The sequence below is a fragment of the Mirounga leonina genome, unplaced genomic scaffold (assembly GCF_011800145.1).
Source record: "Mirounga leonina isolate KUSES-001 unplaced genomic scaffold, KU_Mleo_1.0 Mir_129, whole genome shotgun sequence".
Lineage (NCBI taxonomy): Eukaryota > Metazoa > Chordata > Mammalia > Carnivora > Phocidae > Mirounga > Mirounga leonina.
The window spans coordinates 32,077,004-32,100,764 of record NW_023270323.1 but is presented as its reverse complement, the minus strand read 5'-3'; the positions used below and the strand labels follow the sequence as shown (position 1 = coordinate 32,100,764).

Here is a 23,761-nt window from a genome sequence, read left to right as displayed (position 1 = left end):
AAAATGCAAGTCAAGAAAAGGTTTTTCATATTTTTGTCTTACCATTTTGTAGATTTTGGCAAGTTGAGATGTAGTAGTTGTATGCGACTTTCCCAGAGAAGTTCTATACTGATGTCAAGAAAAGTCAGTGTAGTGTGTAGAGAGTTGAAACAATAAATTTCCTAGCTTTATCTACCTTCTCGCCCAGTGTGAACTGTCACACTTGCTAGTTGACCACTAGTTCATGTGCATTTAGACATTTCAGATCCAGTTAGCCATTGCTGCTACTTAATTTTTATCCCCTTCTACTTTGTCTTTGCCAAACTTCCACTGGGTTTCTAAGTTGGCTTGCTTTTAATGGCAGTCTTTCAGTATTCTTTTCCCTTTGTAAAAGCAGAAAACAAATCCTTTAGTTTGCAGACACTTGCCAACTGTCTATCCTTTTAATACTTTTTATTTGTAAAATGTGTTCACGTATCAAGTGGATTAAAATGCTTGAAATGTGGTAACCAATAAAAAGCATATGTGTGTTTTTTGTTTTTTTTTTTCTCCTTTGCTCCTGTCCATTCTTGTACCTTCCTTTTAGGCTTCTCCATTTTCTCTCCATCATTTTTATGTAACTTGCTGCCAGCTAAGAAGCCAAGAGAATGGCTTTCCCTCAAGCTGACACAAGTATCGTATGGCTCTATAATTAGACCATAGGGAATGCTGCAGAAAGAAACGGCCACCTTCTTCCCTGCCTGTAGGGACTGTCTATCATCTCTGCAAAACACTCAAACTTCATAACCCTTAAGAGCTAAATCTACAGACTTTTATATATGCCTTAGGCAAATACATGTTTGTTCATAATCGAGTATGTTCAAAAATATATTGCTAACTGATGGTAACTCAGATCAATACCTGACAGTATGGGGATTTCATTCACATAGGTATTGTTCTCTCTAGAGACTCAGTTCTTTAAAATGGAGTGTAAAAATTCCCATTTAGCACCAAGACTCAAGAAACAAGGTTATCCTTTTTTTTTTTTTTTTAATTCTGTAGCTGACTACTTAGACCATTTCTCGTAATCGCTTTTTTGAGAAATTTGTCTTTCTGGCTAATTTGGAAATGTTTCTTTCTTTGGAAAAAGCACCACCAACAACAAAATCTGATTATATAAATGTGTGTGTGGTGTATTGGAAATTGCTAAATATTTCAGACTATCTGCTAGAAAACCGAAGGATGCATACCTAAGTTATTTATTTTGACATCTGAGATTTAGGTTTATATCTTAATCTCTTTGGTGACAACGATAAACTTCGAAGAGCAAGGGACAGGAGTCTGTTTAACAGTGTTGCCATCTGCCTCTCTTGTCACATTATAGCACAGTCTAGCCAAGCGGTAATTCTTGCTGAGGGACCCTGAAAGTTTACCAACAGCCATTCAGAGCCCCTGTTGTATACATATCAACACAGAACCAGTATTTCATTTGTTATTTTCCTCATGTACATCTACTGTACCTTCTGCCCCCTCGTGTATTCTCTGTTTTGATGGGTTACACCACCAGCCAACTTCCAGAGCTAGAGTTTTCCTTGGTTCCTGCCTCCTTTCAATTCCTGACATTCCCACCAATTATCAAGACCTTCTAATTTTATTACCTTAAATATTTCTTTAATTCAACCATTTTCTCCATCTCTATTATGAGATCCCTGTGCGTGTAGGCTATACTCCATAGATTCATTTTCTGTGGAAATGACAGATTAACCTATATCAGAAGCAATAAGAGCTTATTAATTTCTTGCTTGTAACACATTCCATGATTCCACTTAACCAAGTAGATCAAGTCTAGACTCACTTAAGAAGCAGCTGGACAACCTTTGCAAAAATCACGTAATTTTTCAAAGCCTTGGTCTTCTCACTTACACGTATATACAGCCCTCTTAGGGTCATTGCAAAGATTGCATGCAATCATGTACATAAAGCACTATACACAGTGCTGAGTACAGAGAAGCAATCAATACGTGTTAGCCACTCTCGTTTATGAACATCTTATACAAAATCTCTGTATTTTGAGCCTCTGGTCCCCTCTCTAACCTTTCTCTTGTCAGGCTGTGCCTCCTCCAAGAGCACCAAATAGCTTCTAGCTCTCTACATTGCCATGCTGTTTCAATTCCCGTTTTCTTTTTATTTGTCTGAAATGCCTTTTCTAGCCTCTCATTAATTACACCGAGGTGACTGTTATTCATCTTTTAACACTCAATTCTGACGTCACCTCCTCCCAGAAACCTGCCCTAATACCCTAGGTATCTGTATTAGTTTTCTAGTGCTGCCGAAACAAAGTACCACAAACCAGGTGTCTTAAAACAACAATGTATTCTCTCACAGTTCTGAAACCCAGCAATACTGAGATAGCAGCAGGATATGCTGCCCCTGAGACTCTGGATAGAATCATTGCTTGTCTCTTCCTGGCTTCTGATGGTGGCGGTCAGTCTTTGGTTCTCCTTGGCTTGCAGCTCCATCAGTCTAATCTCTGCCTCTGTCATAATTTTGTGTTCTCCCTGGGTATCTCTAGCATTTTCCTCTTCTTAGAAGGACACTATCTGTTGGATTAAGGACCCACCCTACTCCAGTCTGACCTCATCTTCCCTAATTACATCTGCGACAAAGCTAATTCCAAGTAAGGTCACGTCGTGAGATACTCTGGGGTGAGCACTTAATATATCTTTTCTTTTTTTCAGAGAGAGAGAGAGTGTGTGTGTGAGTGCTGGGGGTATGGGGGGTGCAGAGGGAAAGAAAGAGAAAGAATCCTACTCAGGCTCCACACCCGACAGGGGGCTCAGTCTCCCGCCCCTGAAATCATGACCTGAATGGAAATCAAGAGTCAGGAGCTTAACCAACTGAGCCACCCAAGCACCCCAAAACATATCCTTTGGAGGGACACAATTAAACCCATAACAGTGACTCTATGTCACCCTATTTCACTGTCATATACCTGTGCATACATACATCTGTCATTGTACTTAATTCATCATAGGTTAATAACCTGTTGGGGTGTGTATCTCTTCTAATAGATTTCCAGCTCTTCAGAGCATGTGCGTGTCTCATCTATCTTTATTTTCTAGCACAGGACACATAGTAGGCTTTTACTACATGTTAAATGAACAAATCATTGTTCACTATCTAAAAAAAACAGGACTTATAATACAAAAGATTACAAAGATTGATAATGTCACATAATGCTTAACAATCTGATTTTTATAGTCCCATTGCTAAAAAGAAAAAGGAAGTAGGAATACCTTGAATCAGGAACAAAGAGAATTTAGTTCTTTTCCCAGGGTCCTCATTGTTAGTGCAGCCTTGGGGAAATTACTTAATTTCTTCTTGCTTATCTATAAAATACAAATGAAAGAAGTTATAGCTTACAGATTCACTTTCAGGTATTTATATTTTGCATTTTCCACTCGAGTCACCTGAGACTTAATTTAATCAGGAAGTAGAGGCTACTTATGGAGAGCCTGATATGTTGTGTTTGGTTTTTAACCTGGAGGAGATGAATGAAGGGTCATGAAAATCAAGTGAAAATTATAAGAAAAGGCAAAACACAGAAGCAATATTGAAGCTGGTTAGGACGGGAGCCTGGAGAAGAGGTGGGGGGCACTCACAGGGCGTGGGGCTGATTGGATGTTGCGAGGGAAGAAGAAGAAAGAGATTCAGGAAACATTGTTGAATGAATCTGTCGAACACCTTATCAAATGCCAGGTATTGTGCTATAGATGCTAGAATCTAAAATTTCAGACCAGTAGAATGATATTTTTGATAAATACAAGAGGCTCTACATGTCTTTCTCATTATTTTGCATCAATGAGACCTCTATTGAAGTTACCATACCTTGTAATTATAAAATATTTACATTTCCCTCACTGTTCCCCACTTTATAGTACCTTTGATGTAGGGAAATGAAACCATGTTACGGCTGTTTTACACATGAGTAGAGTAAAACTCAGAAGGATAAGTGGTTTGCTTGCATACTTATTACATTAAAAATGGACTTTTGATTTAGAATCTTAAAGCATGTATTTGTGTAATTTTAATCTTACTTTCTCTGACTATACCCACATATATCCCATTCCCTTAACTACTAAAAATCAACAGATATTTCTTAATCCTTACCTGTCTTCGGAGATAGATCTACAGTCCTGTAAAGTCAAAAATACTATGTATTTTTGAAAATGCACATGGTTTTAAAGTGGAGCACAATCCTCCCAAACTAAATGGTTTTCTATTTTTGTCTCTGTTAATCGAGAGCATTTTAATGAAGCTGTTCATGGATAAAATCTAATGACATAGTGATATAAAGATCCCCATATATTAATAATTTTAGTTAATGGCAATCTGGTGTGAAGGAGGAGAACGGAGGTGCATAGTGCTAAGTGGCTTCTTTCTACTGAACTAACATTTCTAAAATGAATCCCATGGATCAAAAGTGAAACCATGAAGTTTGGAGGTAGAATGCTTTACTTGATTGCCTGTGAGGTTGTTTTATTTTACTTGGAATTCCAAGTGAACAACCTAAAAGAGGCTGGCTGGCTTTCTTTCTCTCTTTCTTTTGAACTCTTATTTTATTGTTTACCTTTTTAATTATTTAATTCTTACTATTTTTAATTAATTGTCATATATCCTCAATTCAGTAACCCAACATTTATTGAGTACCTACACCATCTCAGGTTCTATGTTGTGTTGTCCTGTATATTATTGCTTTTAAGCCTCAAAATATCATTACAGATTGTAATTACAAATGAACAGAAATTGAGGTCCTAAGAGGCTATGTATCTTGTGTTGTTTTTCATAATAGTATCAGTTCAAATGTAGGTTCTTAGTTTAATTCTAGGATACTTTCTATATCACTAATGGTATCTCACCTTTTTAAGTATCTTAAAATTATTTCACATTTCAAGCATTGTCAATAACCTAGATACTTCGTATATTTTGCATGTTTTCCAAAATGTGTATATAATCCATTGTGAATAATACAATATAAATCCATTTAACAATAGTAAGGATAAAATGATCGCTTTCCTTACAGACTTTTTCTTTCTTTTATTTTTTAAAGATTTATTTATTTATTTTTAGAGAGAGAGAGAGGGCAAGTGCTCGAGTGTGGGAGAGGCAGAGGGAGAGGGAGAGATTGAATCTCCAGCAGACTCCCTGCTGAGCATGGAGCCTGACCCGGCTGGGTCTCACAACCTATCCCCCACCCCCATCCCCACTCCTGTCCCTGTCCCCCCATCATGACCTGAACTGAAACTAAGAGTTGGTTGCTCAACTGACTGAGTCACCCAGGCTCCCCTCATTACAGACTTTTTCAATTAAAAATAAATAAGTAAAACTGCAACTACTATTTTGTAGTAGAATTGTATTTTTTCTTAAAAAAGGAGGGACTATATTTTCTTTAAAAAAACAAAAAAGGACTGTGTTTTTGAAAAGATAGTTTTCCATCAGAGCATTCTACTAATTTATGTGTTAGAATATATATAAATAATGAAGAGTCTAATACATAGTAGGCACATAATAGATATTCATAAAAAACTTTATTTTTTTCTTTTTTTTAAGATTTTTTTATTTTAGAGAGAGAATGTGAATGGGGGGGGAGGGGCAGAGGGAGAGAGAGTGAGAGAGTGCCAAGCAGATTCCCTGCTGAGCACAGAGCCAGACCCAGGGCTCCATTCAAGGCTCGCTCCCAGGACCCTGAGATCCTGGCCTGAGCTGAAATCAAGAATCAGATGCTTAACCGACTGAGACACCCCTTTAGTTTTTATCCTGTGTTTGTTAGTTATCAGAAATATTTATGAAACTTTGTTTCTCTAAAGGAAACAATCCTTAAAGCACAATGTAATGACTATTGAATAATATTGATATTGATTTTAGCTCTCAAGTTTAAGGCAGAAAGGAATGATTGTGTGTATTTCATTATAAACTCTTCTAGACTGAGGCATTAGGCATTCCATACATATTTTATTTATGTTTCATATTTGTGATTCTATAATCATAAAGGAAACTAATAAAACATAAAATTGTTTCATCTTGTTTTGGTTTAGTAATGCAAAGTTCTTCTACTTAAAGTTCAAACTGTATAAAATATTCATTAAATATCTATTCTATTTTTTTAGTTTTTCAAAATACATTGAAAATATCAGTGATATTACAAAATACAATGTAATGAACAAATGGGTACACATTACCCAACTTTTAAAAATGAAATGTATCAGAGATGCCTGGGTGGCTCAGTTGGTTAAGCGTCTGCTTTGGCTCAAGTCATGATCCCAGGGTCCTGGGATTGTGTCCTGCATCAGGCTCTTTGCTCAGCCGGGAGCCTGCTTTTCCCTCTGCCTGCCTCTCTCTCTCTCTCTGACAAATAAATAAATAAAATCTAAAAATAAAATAACATAAAATAAAATAGAATTAAATTAAAATAAAGTGTATCTATGGAGTTGAAGGCTTCTGGGTACCCTTGACCCTGGGTACCCATGGTGTGCTCCTTCTCCTTACTGTCTCTACTTGGGGGGATCCCCATGCGATTTGTGTTCATATCTCTAAGCAAATACAGATCTGCATTTTTACATTTAATATAGACCGCCTATAAGAAATCTGCTTCTATATTTTATTATTTCTGCTATTAATAATTCCTGAAACAAATTTATAATATCATCTGTATCTGTTTCAGCTGCCAATTTTCAGTTATTGAAAATGGCAATGAAGAAAATAAATACATTATATTTACCCAAGTGTTGCTTATTCTCTTTAAAAATAGTTGTGATACCAGATTTTTCCCCTTTTCTCTTCCACCACAAACCTTAAATTGTTGGTGGGTTTCTCAACCATGCATAAATTATGGGGCATATGTCCTAGATAATTCATTATGTTGGGTTGAGTATTATAACCCCACTTGCCTATATTTCTCTAAGGTATGGAATACGTCCACAACTCTGACAAAGACAAATATAGAACACTCCTGAAGACATTATCTGTCTTCATGATAAAATGTCATAAGTTGTCATCAGTTATTCTAAGATGGATCAACTAACACTGTTATCATTTTAAGGCTGTTAGCAAACTGTAATAGAGTTTATCCAGTTGTGAATGATATATACTAGCTCTCCAGATATTTGGCAGGGTTGGTTTCCATTGTGCCAGAATTCTGAGGTGACTTACACCTGTTCATTTTCTCTGGAAAAAGGCTGTATCTCATTTCAGTACCAAAAATAATTATAGTGGTTTAAAGACAGAGAGATGTGCAGCAAATATAGGAGAAACTGAGGGAAATTAACAAAAAAATAACTTCTATGAAAGCTGCATTGTGTCGATGTTACTATGTAAAATTTTAAGAGTTAAAAGGCTATCAAAATATGAAGTAGTCAATATGGATAATCCTGAAAGAGTTCTCATTCTCTTTAAATTTTAAATATGCTTTGGAATGATCATGAAATAACAAATGTTCACTCTATTTTAAAAAGGACATGGGGCACCTGGGTGGCCCAGTCAGTTAAGTCTCTGACTCTTTTTTTTTTTTCTTAAGATTTTATGTATTTATTTGACAGAGAGAAAGAGGGAGAGAGAGAGCACACAAGCAGGAGGAGTGGCAGGCAGAGGAAGAGGGAGAAGCAGGCTCCCCGCTGAGCAAGGAGCCCGATGCGGGGCTCGAACCCAGGACCCTGGGATCATGACCTGAGCTGAAGGCAGACATTCAATCAAATGAGCCACCCAGTTGCCCCAAGTCTCTGACTTTTGATCTCAGCTCAAGTCTTGATCTCAGGGTCACGAGTTTGAGCCTGTGTTGGGCTCCATGCTAGGTGTGGAGCCTACTTAAAAAATAAATAAATAAAAATTAAAAGGAGAAAAACTGTTAAGGACTGAAAAGTCACAATTATCCTACATTTCAGTGGTAATTGCTGTTGCTACAAGTCCTTCAGAGCTATTCTCTACATTTATACATGCATAAAGTTATAAAACTGTTTTTTTAATATTTTCCTTTTAAATTTTACTATGAAGGCTTTTCTCAGGCTAGTAAAAGAAGAGTTACTTCATATTTTTTTTCTTTTTTAAAGTATTTATTTAAAGTCCAGTTAGTTAAGATACAATGTTATATTAATTTCCTATGTACAATATAGTGATTCATCACTTCCATACATCACCTGGTGCTCATCACAAGTGCCTTCACTGATCCCCATCACCTATTTATCCCATCCCCCCCCCACCTCCCCTCTGGTAACCATCAGTTTGTTCTCTAGAGTTAAGGGTCTGTTTCTTGGTTTGCCTCTCTCTCTCTTTTTTCCCTTTGCTCATTTGTTTTGCTTCTTAAATTCCACATATGAGTGAAATCATATGGTATTTGACTAAGTAATATTCTATTGTGTGTGTATATATCTATCTATCTATATATATATATATATCACATCTTCTTTATCCATTCATCAATTGATGGACACTTGAACTATTTCCATATCTTGGCTATTGTGGGTAATGCTGCTGTAAACATCGAGGTGCATGTACCACTTTGAATTAATATTTTTGTATTCTTTGGGTAAATAATATTGCAATTCCTGGATTGTAGGGTATTTTTATTTTTAGCTTTTTGAGGAACCTCCATGCTGTTTTCCAGAGTGGCTGCACCAGTTTGCATTCCCACCAACAGTGCAAGAAGGTTCCCCTTTCTCTGAATCCTCGCCAACATCTGTTGTTTCTTGTGTTGTTGGTTTTAGCCATTCTGACAGGTGTGAATTGATATCTCATTGTGGTTTTGATTTGCATTTCCCTGATGATGAGTGATGTTGAGCATATTTTTATAGTCTGTTGGCCATCTGTATGTCTTTGGAAAAATGTCTATTCATGTCTTCTGCCCATTTTTTAATTGGATTATTTGTTTTTTGGGTGTTGAGTTTTATAAGTTCTTTTCTATATTTTGGATACTAACCCTTTATCAGATATGTCATTTGCAAATATGTTCTCCCATTCCATAGGTTGCCTTTTAGTTTTGTTGATTGTTTCCTTCTCTGAAGGAGAAGGTGAGAAGCTTTTTATTTTGATGTAGTCCCAATAGCTTACTTTGTTTTTTCCCTTACCTCAGATGACCAATCTAGGAATAAGTTGCTGCCTGTGCTCTCTACTAGGATTTTTATGGTTTCAGGTCTCACATTTAGGTCTTAAATCCATTTTGAATTTATTTTTGTCAATGGTGTAAAAATGGTCCAGTTTTCCCAACACCATTTGTTGAAGAGACATTCTTTTTCCCATTGGATATTCTTTTCTGCTTTGTCAAAGGTTAATTAACCATGTAATTGTGGGCTTATTTCTGGGTTTTCTAGTCTGTTCCATTGATCTGTGTCTATTTTTTTTTCCAGTACCATACTGTTTTGATTACTATAGCTTTGTAATATAACTTGAGGTCCAGAATTGTGGTGCCTCCAGCTTTGCTTTTCTTCTTTAAGATTGCTCTGGCTATTTGGGGTCTTTTATGGTTCCATGCACATTTTAGGATTGTTTGTTTCTAGCTCTGTGAAAAATGCTATTGGTGTTTTGATAGTTGTTGCATTAAATGTGTAGATTGCTTTGGGTAGTATAGACATTTTAACAGTATTTGTTCTTCCAGTCCATGAGCATGGAATGTCTTTCCATTTCATTGTGTCATCTTCAATTTCTTTCCATCAGTATTTTATAGTTCTCAGAGTACAGGTTTTTCACCTCTTTGGTTTGGTTTATTCTTAGGTACCTTATTGTTTTTGATGCAATTATAAATGGGATTGATTCCTTAATTTCTCTTTCTGCTGCTTCATTATTGGTGTATAGAAATGCAACAGATTTCTGTACATTGATTTTATATCCTGTGACTTTACTAAATTCGTTTATCAGTTCTAGCAGTTCTTTGGTGGAGTCTTTCAGGTTTTCTGTATATAGTATCGTGTCATCTGCAAATAGTGATAGTTTGACTTCTTCCTTGTCAATTTGGATGTCTTTTATTTCTTTTTGTTGTCTGATTTCTGTGGCTAAGACTTCCAGTATTATGTCAAATAATTCAAGTGGTAAGAGTGGACATCCCTGTCTTGTTCTTGACTAAAGAGCAAAAGCTCTCAGTTTTTCCCCATTGAGGATGATATTAGCTGTGGGTTTTTCATGTAAGGCCTTTATTATATCGTATATTCCTCTAACCCTACTTTTTTGAGGGTTTTTATCATACATGGATGTTGCACTTTGTAAAATGTTTTTCTGCATCTATTGAAAGGATCATATGGTTCTTATCCTTCCTTTTATTAATATGATGTACCACATTGATTTGAGAATATTGAACCACCTTTTCAACCCAGGAATAAATCCCACTTGATTGTGGTGAATAATTTTTTTAATGTTTTGTTGGATTTGGTTTGCTAGTACTTTGTTGAGGATTTTTGCATCTATGTTCATCAGACATATTGGCCTATAGTTCTCTTTTTTGTGGTATCTTTATCTGGTTTTGGTATCAGGGTAATGCTGGCCTCATCATTTTTAATTACTGTCTAGCATCCCATAATAGGGATGCATTTTAATGTATTTAGCCAGACTCATACATTAAAATACTTATATAATATACTTTCAAAGTAAAATACTGTGTTTAAATTCGAAAAAAAAACACTTTATATGTCTCTTTTTTTAGTAACTGTGCTACAAACTTCATAATGTCTTAAATATGAGGTGTTTTTCATTAGAGAAGGAAACTTGAGAGAATGGTATGATGGATACTGTTGTTCGCCTACCACAGATCCATTCTCTAACCACTCTTCTCTCTTCCTCACCAACAAAATCCTGATTTGTTCATTTTCCTGTAAGGAGTGAGGTCCTTCAGAGGAACCTGGGTACCTCTCTGGCCCCATGATGGTGAACTTTCACTGGGCAAAATCAGTCATGTGGGTGCCACTCCCCTTGCACGATGGTTTTAAGCACAGGCATGTTGACATAGGTGTAGACTTTGGCTCATTTTGGCCAGTGTTCTCTACGGATTTTCTGCTGAGTGCCTTATGTGTAGAACATCCTCACTATTAAAATGAGACACAAGATAGGACTTGACTTTTCTGGATTGTATTATCTCTGTGTAATATCTGCAGATGCAATGGCAATCTTAGGACCATATGACAAAAACCAAGAGAATTTCATAGAATTCAAGCCACGGTCATGACTTTGTTAAATCTCTGAAGTAATCAACTTGTAACAAACCCATCTTCCAATTTTTAATATGTGAGATGTTGCAATCCTTATTTTAAGCCACTTTTATTTATGTTTGTTGTTTTTTTTTTTTCAGCTAAAGCATTTTGATACAAAGAAATGTCATAGCATTTCTCTTATATTTATTGCTTTCTGGGGATAGTATAAATCAAAGCAGGTAGGATATATGCTTGACATGTGTCTTTATCTGAGGTCATGACTGGAATTAATATAACAGAGTCAGTCTAACAAGCCCTGGTACCAGAAATGAGAGATGAAACACCTGAGAGGAACCCATGAAAATTATCGGTCTTCAGTCACTGGCATATGTGGACTTTCTTTCCTAGTTATTGTGTACCATGTCTGTTATACTATACTTACAAAGTATGAAGACAACTAAAATTATTTTTATGTAATATAAAAAAAACCTTACTACTGCATTATTAAAAAAAATACGTATGAGGACAGAGTTAGACAGAAAATGTCATTTCCCTCTGCTGTGTGTTCCAGCTTTGGAAGTCTTTTTTTTTTTTTAATTAATTTATTTGAGAGAGAGAGAGAACACAAACTGGGGGGAGAGGCAGAGGCAGAGGGAGAAGCAGACTCCCCGTTAAGCAGGGAGCCCGATGTGGGGCTCGATCCCAGGACCCTGAGATCATGACCTAAGCCAAAGGCAGATATTTAACCGACTGAGCCACCCAGGTGCCCCTGGAAATCTTATTTTTAATATATAAATGTTGTATATACTGTATGCATGCATGCATGTGTGCATACTCACACATGTGGGTTTTCATTTAGGACTTTTTTAAAAGCAAATGTGAGGAAGCCAAAGGCATTTTTCCCTGCTCATCTTATTGTCCCTTTTATAGAATTTCATGTTAACTGACTTTGGCATCCAATGTTAGAAAAATTCCTTTTTCTTTATAATTCTCTTTCTGAAATTTTTATTTTATTTATTTTATTTTTCTCATATATAAATAGCTTGATTTGGAAATGCCACATATTAAAAAAAAAGATTTAACTAAATGGCTCAGTGTAAAATTCCTCATCTTAGCCCGGTCATGCAAACAAGACATTTTTGTAGCTCACAGAAGAAAAGAATGCTTTGCAACAATTTGATGAAGGATAATGAAGTAAGTCTGTCTCTGACTTTAAAAAAAAAAGAGTAAAATAACATAAGTAGTCCTGGAAAATAGATGTATCAATATCCTCATAGCTCTCAGTAAAGTGGACATTGTTTTCACTTAAGAAAAACATTCATATAACATATATGCCTATAAAATATTGCTCCTTTTTATTTAGGAGAAAACGAGCAATATCTCTCTTCGCCATTCTTTCAGATAACTAATGCAGACACACACTGATTTATTTTGTTAACCATGCATTGCCGGTAAAGAATGTTCAGCTCTAAAATGCTGCCATACGTAGGTGGTAATAAACCAATACTGATGCAATGCTAGTTATTTTTAAATGAGAAGTTTCTTTATAATTTTACATTGTTATAGCATTCCCATTGTTATAGCATTCAACTACTAGAAGATTACAGCTTAGAAATCATTGGTACAGAACTCAGGACTGAAATGTTTTTCCAAACATTGTTTATGAATATGTTAATTTTACAAGCTAATTTCCATTTATTTTGGACGTACGCTTCTATGAATTTTACTCGTGTGTCTGACATAGCTATTCATTTTATTTTTGGACTGGGCTCCATCAATATTCTATGGATGTTGACGATTATGATAATTTGTTCTATCAAATATTACCCAGAGATATGTGGAATATTGGGAACTTGGACTTCTTTGCAAGATTACCACATTTTGAAATATATTTCTGTATTTTAGAGTATCATTAAGTCAGATTGAAAAATTCAAAGGTTCATAAATTTGTAAATTTGTATTGTAGTAAGGGAATCTGAAAAGGTTTCTATTTTTTTTAAGTTGCCACTGGAAATGTTGAGAATTACCATTTTAAATTGGGTTTTGTCAAAATAAAATTATTTCAGTCTATAAACATGAAATAGTCATTTTTAATTTATAGAGTGGTATTAATAACACAGAAACATAAATTCAATTTAATATGTATCAGTGGATTTCATTAACAATTTCTTAATGTTTGATAGTTCATATTTTATAAGGTTTTATGTAGGTCCAAAGTGAAACCATATTCCAGTTCCTATAAAATACTTTAAAATTTACATTTATTTGTCAGGTAAATATAGCTCAATTTCCCATATCTAATCCTTATAATTTAAGAGTGTTACTTTATATGGCTAAAGGAACTTTATGTAAGTGCTGAAATTAAGGCTCTTGTGATGGGCAGATTATCCTGGATTATGGAGGTGGGCCTTAAATATAATCACAGGGGTCTTTATAGGGAAGCAAGCAGATCAAAGAAAGAAGAAGGTGATGTCATGTCAAAATGAGAAAAGGTTACTGTGATGTGGGACCCAAGCCAAAGAATGAGGGGACAGCCTCTAGAAACTGGAAAAAAGCAAGGGAACAGATTCTCTACAGACCCTGCACATGGCACCAATCCTGCCAACACCTTGGTTTTAGCCATGTAAGACTCATTTTGGATTTCTGATGTCCAGACCTCTAAGAGAATAGATCTGCATTATTTTAAGCTGTTAAATTTGTCCCAGGAGCAGCAAGAAAACTAATACAGCATCCTAGTTTCTGCACTCCTCACTAATCACTTTGGTCATGTTTTTACTTGCTTGTATCAAATTACATTTTTTTAATATAAAGGAATGTTTGTGAAATTACATGTAAAAGAATGTAGAAAAAGGGATGCCTGGGTGGCTCAGTTGGTTAAGCGTCTGCTTTTGGCCCAGATCATGATCCCAGGGACCTGGGACTGAGTCCCACATCGGGATCCCTGCTCGACAGGGAGCTTGCTTCTCCCTCTGCGTCCGCTCCCCCTGCTTGTGCTCTCTCTCTCTCTCTGACAAATAAATAAATAAAATCTTAAAAAGAAAGAAAGGATGTAGAAAAAGAGAAACTTGAGGTTGGACAATTACCTTGTGAAACATAGAATGTAGTTTTCATATCTTAAATTGCCACTTAAATTAAAAGTAGACAACATTGCCAAACTCCTTTGCAAATACTTAGGTGTATAGCTACAATATAAAAATGATTTTTTTTTTTTTTTTTTTTTTTTTAGAGAGGGAGAGAAAATGGGGAAGAGGGGCAGAGGGAGACAGAATCTTAAGCAGGCTCCATGTCCAGCAGGGAGCCTGACACAGGGCCAATCTCACAACCCTGAGAGCATAACTTGAGCTGAAATCAGAGTCGGGAGCTTAACTGACTAAGCCACTCAGGTACCCTGAATTTTTTTTTTAATGATGATGATTGATTTTTTCTCTGATTACCTATTTCTCTTACCATTTGAGTAAGATCTAGATGATTTCTTTATGACATATATTTGTATATGTATGTATATATGTGTATATATATGTATATATGACATAAATGTATATGTGTATATATATATATATATATATATATATATATATATTCATATTCTGCCATGAAATAGTTGCCTTCTCCTTCCCAGGGTTCTAAGTTCAAAACGAATGCCAGATCAGCAGGTCTCTGAGTGACAGGCAGAGAAAAATAAGGAAAGTATAAAAAAGTTGTTCTGTTGATTGACATTGAACAAATTACTGCTTTTATTTATTAATTTGTTTTTAGAGAGAGAGAGGGAGGGGGGCAGGGCAGGGCAGAGGAGAGGGAAAGAGAGAATCTGAAGCAGGCTCCAGGACTCTGAGATCATGACCTAAGCCGAAATCAAGAGTCAGGCACTTAAGTGACTGAGCCACCCAGGTGTCCCAAAATACTACTTTTTTTATATTGCTGTATTTTATCATGAAAATTTAAAATCTTCAGTTACTCTGATTACCTAACCTATTTTCAGATTTTAAACATTAGAATATTATGATGGTGGTGGGGTTTTTTTTGCATAAACATATCTTTAAAACATTATATTTACATTAAAAGTAAACAATGAAAAATTCTGAGTTTAAGGCACATGAGAACATTTGATTATTTTATTTCACATTTATCATCTATGATATTTTAGAATGAATTTAACAATTTTGACATCACTATAAATGTATATAAAAGTACTCTTACTGGTGTAAGTTGTTCATTGTTCAATAAGCTTTCATCAAAAGTATAATTAATTTCATTTTTATTTATAGTAACTGAAGTCATTGAAAAAAGAAGATAGAACCATTAAACTTCTGTTTTTGAAATGTAGTCTTTAAACAATCAATATTAGAATATATAATATACAAGAATAATATTCTAGAGATTATCTACCTTTCTCCCTGATTTTTAAGAATCTTAACTTATAAAGAACATTTAATATGGAATTATTAATAAAATATGGAATTATTTTGAAAAGTTAATGTTTTAAATGCAAAACAATGATGCTAATGACTGCAAATATATTATTGGTATAGCATGTTTTGGTTTATATACCTCTTCACATACACTATCTCATTAGTTGAAAGGCTTATTTGACTTATTTCTGGTTAACATTGAGTAAGATATTTGAGACTCACAAAGGTGTCTAATGTTTACAGCAAATGATCACTTAATTTTCTTATATATACAAAAATAATTAGTATTTTTATAACTTAAATAATGTGTAATATGGAAACTGGTTGGTGCACATGTCTAGATAGGTAAGTGCATAGGTGGATTATTATAGTGTTCATATTATATTTTTTAGTCTATACAGACAATAACCATTTGAAATCTCTGATTCAAGACCACTTTCTGTGCAACTAACACTTACATAATTGTAAATTTTAACCTTCGCGCCCAATTACTAGAAATCTGTCTGTTGATATAAAACATTGATTGTTTAAATAATAAAAGATGTGTTAGTTGCCCTTCTATATCAGAATATTACAAGAATACACACAACTTCTAAATGAATTTTATTATTGAACTGTAGTAATTAGAATAAAATGTTGATAAGAGGGTGTAAAACAACAGTAGACGAAGAAAGAAAGCAATACATATATATATGTAATATATATATTTCAAATTTGCCATGACTTAATGACTGCAGATCAGAAATATTACTTTTACAGAATATTTACATTTTACTAAATTTCATGGTGTAAACTTCTTTTATTAATTATTTCTACTTCAAATGTATTCCTGATAACTTTCTTTGACAAATTACAGAAATAACTATAAGTTTTTATATAGGCTCATTTTATAAACACCTGAGATTGATTTATGAGGGGTTTTTTTTCAAGGCATGATGTGAAAATCGTATACCTTAACTGCAAAGAAACATGTATTTTAACTTGAGACATCTCCTTCCAGAAGTTTTCTTTGTAAAAGAGAAGTGCTGCTATTTTTTGAAAGTCTGAGTACACTAACATGGCAAGGTGCCTACTTACAGCATATGTGTGAGAACAGCCATATTTACACTAATGTTATTATACAGATGTCTAATAACCACCCTCAGACATTAAATCCACACAAGAGAACTTTAGGGACATGTTGATCCTCAGCATTAACTGTTATGCTAAATTGCCGGATAAGTATGGAATATTGACTCTTATTAATCTTCTACTGATCGTGCAGAATATATTTTTCAGCTTACAACATTCAGTAATGAATCAATTTTAATTTAGGGACTAAATAAAATCTTCATTAAGGCCAACAAATGGTAGCCTCCAGTAAACACAAAGCATTTTCACAGTAAATCAAACTGAGGTCTGCCGTTGATGCTCCTTATCCTTCCAGTATCAAGGAAGGAAACAGGAGTATAAGGTCATATCAGAGGATGAAGCATCTCGTCAAGAAGGCATAATGGAAAATTCTAGCTGTAAGGTACTATATTTCTGAGATGAATAAACAACATAAAACAGAGGATAACTATAGAACGTCTCATCCTATACCCTTAGTGACAATATTGTAGTTGGAAAAACACATTGTTTTTTTTATAGAAGTATCTACCTATCAATAAATTATCAAATCTAGACAATTTCTAAGTAAAATTTACCTTAGCAAAGCCATTCTGAACTTGGGTGTCTTTTTCAACATAAGAATCAATTTCATTATATGTATATTTACCCATGATTAAGTCTGCGTAGCCCAGATTTGTTTAGCCCAATTGCCACAAAAGATGCATAGTTTATATTTCTATCTCAGTAGTGGCTTTTGATTATTCTCTTTGGAGATTTAAAGTTATTTTAAATTATAGGATATTGGCATTTGTGAACAGCAATCTGTGAGGTTAGTGTAATTATTTGACTGAACACAGGAACATGAGCATCAATACTTAAAAATGGTTTAACTTATGGTGTTAGTAATATATCAATTTATATAAATTAAATTTAGATATATTTTAATATTCAAATATTAAATTTTTATTGATTTTTTTTTAGGTTTGGCTAAAAGCTTTTCCACATCAATTATATATACATAATTGATATATATATCAATATTCACTGCCTTTAAAATAGATGTCATGATAATCAGCGAATTTATTTTATAATTTCTAATAAAACTCTGGTCATATTTTCTCAATTTTTTTTTTTTAATGTAGTGAGTGATTCCTACCAAACAGTCCTTACCTGTGTTCACATTGGCAATATCCTAAGGACCAGTTAGTGTTGCTTAAGCAGTATTTAACTTCTAACTCAAAATATTAAATTTGTTAGTAGGAGTAAACCAGGTGAATTGATTTTTATTTCCAGTTTTTTTAAGTGTACTACAGATATTTCCTTCATAAGTCTAAAATTCTAAATTGACCAAAACCTTATGTAAAATCTTTGTAACAAGAACCAAATTGGGGCGCCTGGGTGGCTCAGTCGTTGAGCGTCTGCCTTCGGCTCAGGTCATGATCCCGGGGGCCTGGGATCGAGCCCCGCATCAGGCTCCCTGCTCCGTGGGAAGCCTGCTTCTCCCCCTCCCACTCCCCCTGCTGTGTTCCCTCTCTCGCTGTGTCTCTCTGTCAAATAAATGAGTAAAATCTTAAAAAAAAAAAAAAAGAACCAAATTAATACTGGTGTTAATAATGATTTAACTTCCCATAAATTTCTTATCTCTTCTTTTCTTTTGACTTCAGGTGCAATAACAGAACGCAGTGTGCAGTGGTGGCAGGTCCTGATGTTTTTCCAGACCCGTGTCCAGGAACCTATAAATACCTTGAAGTGCAGTATGAATGTGTCCCTTACAGTATGTATATTCCTGTTCTTTTCTTGTGAAAAAACTTTAAGCTTTGTTTTGCATGCATCGACAAAGTATTCTCTATGAAAGCATAAGAATTATCATATATTTTTTTACATAATTTTTAAGGACTGGCTAATTAGAATTTTTCAGGATCATATATCTGCCCACCATTGGAATAATTAGATGTCGCCTGCATGATTCTGCAGCATTCATTTTGACTATACATTTCTGTATATCAATACTTATTCTAAAATTTTTCTTAATGCAAGAATATAAAATTTTTAGAAAAAATTTGAAATGAATGGTATGCCAATACTGCATGCCTCTAGGTCCAAGCAAGCAGGAAGTGAAAATGAATAATATACTTACATATTATATTATATAAATATTATATATATAATATATAGGCATATATATTATATAATGCTTTATATGGTATTTTTATAGTGGCATAGAAATTGATAAACTTTGAGTTTAATAGAAGCAATTATATCTAATCTACAAGTGCTGTCAACATTTTGAGGATGAGAAATATATTCATCCAGAAGGAACAAACTGAAAAGAAAATACAAAAATTACATGAACTAAAGCTCTCTTCAGAATTTATCTCTTACAGCCTCAAGAAGTTTGTCTTTGCAACTTTTATGTCAGATATGGTATATGCCAACCATATATTTTTTCTTCAGGAATAATGAAGAATCAAACAATCAAAACTGGAACATTTTTCTGACTTTTCTACCCAAAGGAAGAATCACCATTTCATAAAAATATTTTTGATCTATTAATTATTCATGGGATTCCTTAGTGAAGATCACTCGGGAAATCCTGCATTCTCACATTTAGATATTCAGTTCATCCCCAAAGTAGAAAACACCTGGGATCACAAATAAATCCCAGGTTCCCACTTCCTTTGACATCTCTGAAGTGAAGTATCTGGAGATCAGCCAGTTTGCTGTGCCAAGAAATAGTTCAAAGCTTGCCTCATTTCTGCTTATTTAAGAAGCAACACATTACTCATAAACTGTAAGTGTGCATAATCCAATAATAGCGAGCAATTTGGCCAGCAAGAAATGAATTGAAATTTTAAAGTAATGATGAAATCCATCAAGAGAAAATTTCATTTTTGTTTTATTTATCGTGTGATTCATTAGAGAAAGTTTATCTGGTGAAGTTTTAGAAGCTTATTTTCTGGGTTATAAAAGAAAGCATAAGCATATACATTCTATTGAAATCTCAACTGAAGTTATGCTTCTTATACATTGTTATCTTTAGGGACCTTTCGATGAAAATATAAAACTCTTACTGACCAGTTACTGTTCATTAGTGATATTTTAAAGTAATAACATTTGCCTTTTGGAACTTTGACAGTTATATTTGGATTGTATAATAAGATCTTTGTGAATTATGTAGAGTAGCTGTTTCCAAAGGCATTTTATAAAAATTACCATAAGGAATACCTCATTTTTAAAGACAGTTTGAGGAAACTTTCAATCATATTTTTGAAACATGAAAGCTGAAGTAGGAAATGTCAAGCTAGATTTTTTCACAATTTTTAAATATTAAAAAATTTCACAGCTGTCTCTTCAATTTTCTGTATTTCTTCAGAATTTCTTTGAGGACAGCTACTCTAAAATTCTCTGCCCAACTTATTTTGAAAAATCATCTACTTAAATCATTTCAATATAAATAAGAATTTGTGCATACGCTTTTGCATAAAAGGAGTATGGTTTACCACACATTTCCTTTCTCTCATAAATTTTCAGAGATGAACAATTCAATTTCTGACTATCCTATGTAAACAGGTTTCTGGTAATCCTTAAAATGTATGGATCACCTTAGATGTATGTCCATTATATTAAAATATTTATCTGATTGTTTTATTAAATAAGAATTATAAACGTAGCTGCAGCCACTTGCCAGTTTACACACTGGTTTAATTTGTATAGCATAGCATGATTGCGCTTGTTTAAGTATCTTCAGTATGTTTCAATTAAAAGTGTAATGCATAATTGGGAATTCATTCTGTGAATTTAACATGATTTAAAAAAAATACAAAAGAAAGCATAAACCATGAAATAAAGTATAGTGACTTATTTGAAAGGTAGATTGGTTTAGTAGAAAAAAATAACCAGAGATCAGGATGCCTCGGTTCAGAATATGGTCTGGTTTCTTAACAAAAAAAGCATGGGTCCTTAAGCTAAGGTAAGCTATTAAAATTTTCTGGATCTCAATTTATAGACATTCCCTGATCTGTAGGAAGTTTGATTCAGAGCAACACTAAATTCTTTTTCTTATCTCTAGCATAAAATACAGACTTTTCCAATGCTGTTAAAAAATCACTTATTTAAAATAGCTACCATTTATTGGCACTTACTACATCTCATTTACCACATGGGTTAAATGTTTGTGTACATTATTTTATTTAATTCTCACCATAGCCTCCCTATAGGTATGAGTATCACTATTCTGAAGAAGAAACTGAAGTTCAGTAGGAAAAGTTAATGTTTCATGTAAAATAGAGAGTAGCTAGATAATGACAGAGCCATGATTTGAGCCTGTCTCAAATACCTGTTAAGGACTCAGCTATAATTGTCCCCAGAGATTTTCCCCTCTATATTTTCATGAGTTATTCAGTCTTGTTCAGTATTTAACTCTTATAAATTTCATCACTGTAGTAGTTTCACATGGTGAAAGCAAATGCTTCAAGGGCCTGGACACTTTTTGTTAGTTCTTTTGCTACTTAACTTTAAGAGGTTTTTATGCCTTTCTTTAAGCAGCTGGATCACTGCAAACTTTTATTTTCCCAAACACCTAACAAAGCATAATGGCAAAAACGAGTTTGTGCTATAAAAATTGTGCCCACAATTTGGAATGAGGCTCTTATCTAAGTAGTAATTTAAGAAGTTATTTAAATCACCTGTATTATAAGAGAAATCCTTGTATGTAATATACTTACTAATATATCCCTAATGTGTTATTAGAAGGTAAATGTCAATTTTAGTATTCATTGTTAATCTTTTAAATTTTTCTAATTGAACAATGAATAAACAAATTATGTTGGGTTCTTTTTGTTATACAACTCAGTAATACCCATTTTCATTTTTAATTTAAGACAACAAACTGCATTATATATGTGATGTATTTGATATTTATGAATGTTTTTTAATATTGAGATGTGGAAAAAATACTATTATTGATATTTTCTTTCTTAATATAGACTCTGTGTGTATTCCCTTGCAAATATTGATTTTTAAGGTGATACTTTCTCATGGAAAAATACCAAAAAAATGAAAATATAAAAATATAGATGAAATATGTGGGAAAACATACCAATATTAATGATATGTTAGCATAATAGAAGTGATAGACATAAAAACTCAACAAAATTCTTTGTATCACATCAGAAATGTGGAGTTAAAATATCTAAGATAAGCTTGCAATATTTTTTTTAAGCTTGCAATAATTTTTGCAAAGAATTTTAGGCGCCTGTAAATAGGTGCATGGTTTTAGAACAGCCTTAACCTGAATCAAATGGTATGACTTTTTTCTTTCTTTCTTTTTTCTTTTTAAAGATGCTCATAGGAAAAACATGTAAAAAAAATAGTGATTAAAAACAATTTCATGAGGCCACTTTCTTTGTCTTGTCAACTTTTCTGAATCACTAAAGTTATATTTAATTTTTTCTAAATCTCAACTTCTCCCTCCTGTCTGTATTTTCGTGTTTGGGTTCACAGATACCCTGTTTGTGACCAAATTTGGGACAGATGAATCAATACCTTTCTCTGTTCCCATCACACCTTAGTTCCAACGTGACTTTTATATAGCCTTTACATTTTCTTTTGAGGTTTGATTTTCCTCCCGAGTGTTCCCCCCGCCCCTCCGGGGAGATGACCCAGATATTCCAGAGATTAAACCTCAGCGTTTATCAATGCCACACTTTTGCTCTCCACCTTGCTTCTTCTTGCCCCACTTCCAATTCCTTCTGGCCTGATTGGGGATTGAAATTGTGGCATCTTCAAGTAGAGTTTCCCTCATTTAGCTGGTTTACAGGGAAGATTTGTGTTAGGGGAAAACAATAAAACAACTAACCAGGTAGGTGGAGTATTTCTGAGCAAAGAATCTTTACTTTGTATCCTGCTGACAATTTGTCTTTCTTCCAAGGCATACAATTTCACGCACATTACCTCGGAAAGTGCTTGTCTTCTCTCACAACCCAGCTTTTCTCTTCAGTTCTTTGTTTCTTCCTTTTAGAAATACAAAGCACATATTACTTATTCTAGCAACCTTTCCTCACGATAGATTTTCTTAGGAAATGGAGAGAGGAAGCATACAATTTGGAGGGCTACTAGAAATGAGTGTTTGATTAAACCAGTCTTATGTTATACCACCTAGAGACTTTCTCACCATTCACATCAGTCATCTGAAGTTATGTGTGATTGTCTATGGAAAGACATGCAAAATGAATATTATTGGAAAATTAATATTTACAATTACATGATCTGTTAGTTTTATCTTTTTTACTGTAAGAAAAAGCATTACACTTTCCTTCAGCATTTAAAACAAACAAGTATTTATTTATAAATAACTAAATATATTTTTGCTAGTAATGTTCAAATGAGTATATATTTTAATATATACATTCTTTGGTTCTTATTATATAAAAAATACATATTTTAAAACTCATGTGCCAAAATTAACCCATACGTTTAATTTTTAAGATATCACAGAAATGTCAAGATATAGTTTGATTCCTAGTGCCTCAGTACCTTTTTCAGTTTCTGACACATCAGAGACATTTGAGAAACATGTATTGGATGGTTAAAGAAAAAAGAAAATTAGTCAAAATGGCTCCTCCCAAAGTATTCTGTTCACAGCTAGAATGATAAACTCAAGAAACTCTTGTCTACAAACAAGACCTTATTAATTCAAAGGGAAGATCTATGGTAAAAATATAGAGTATATGAATTTTAGTTTATTCAAATTGTTTGGTGATTGTATTCCTCAAGAATGCTACCAGCAACCAGTTTGTTTTTCATATTATTCTTCCCTGTGCCTTCATGTAACGTAGCAAATATTGTCCCTTAAATATTAATCCCTCTATAAGAGCAGAATTAGTTATTTAAATTCTCTTTTAGAATAATATTTATAACAAAGCAATCAAATTCTTCCTTTCTTTCCTTTTTTTTTTTTTTTTTTTTTTTTGAGAGAGAGAGAGAGAGCAGGAGAGGGAGACAGAGAATCTTAAGCAGGTTCCACACAGTGTGGAGTCTGACACGGGGCTCGATCTCAGGACCCTGAGATCATGACCTGAGCCATGACCAAGAGTCAGACGCTTAACCAACTGAGCCACCCACATGCCCCTTTCTTTTCTC

The 23,761-nt window shown here is 34.0% G+C and overlaps 1 protein-coding gene across 1 annotated transcript in view; it reads left to right on the top strand.

Annotated features, from left to right (window-relative positions):
* The window catches only part of ADGRL3 (adhesion G protein-coupled receptor L3), an 811,907-nt gene that overhangs the window by 458,705 nt on the left and 329,441 nt on the right, over positions 1-23,761 (top strand). Inside the window, exon 6 of the mRNA XM_035004902.1 lies at positions 18,286-18,395. Within this exon, the coding sequence (XP_034860793.1) occupies positions 18,286-18,395 (110 nt within the window). The remainder of the gene's footprint in view (positions 1-18,285; positions 18,396-23,761) is intronic.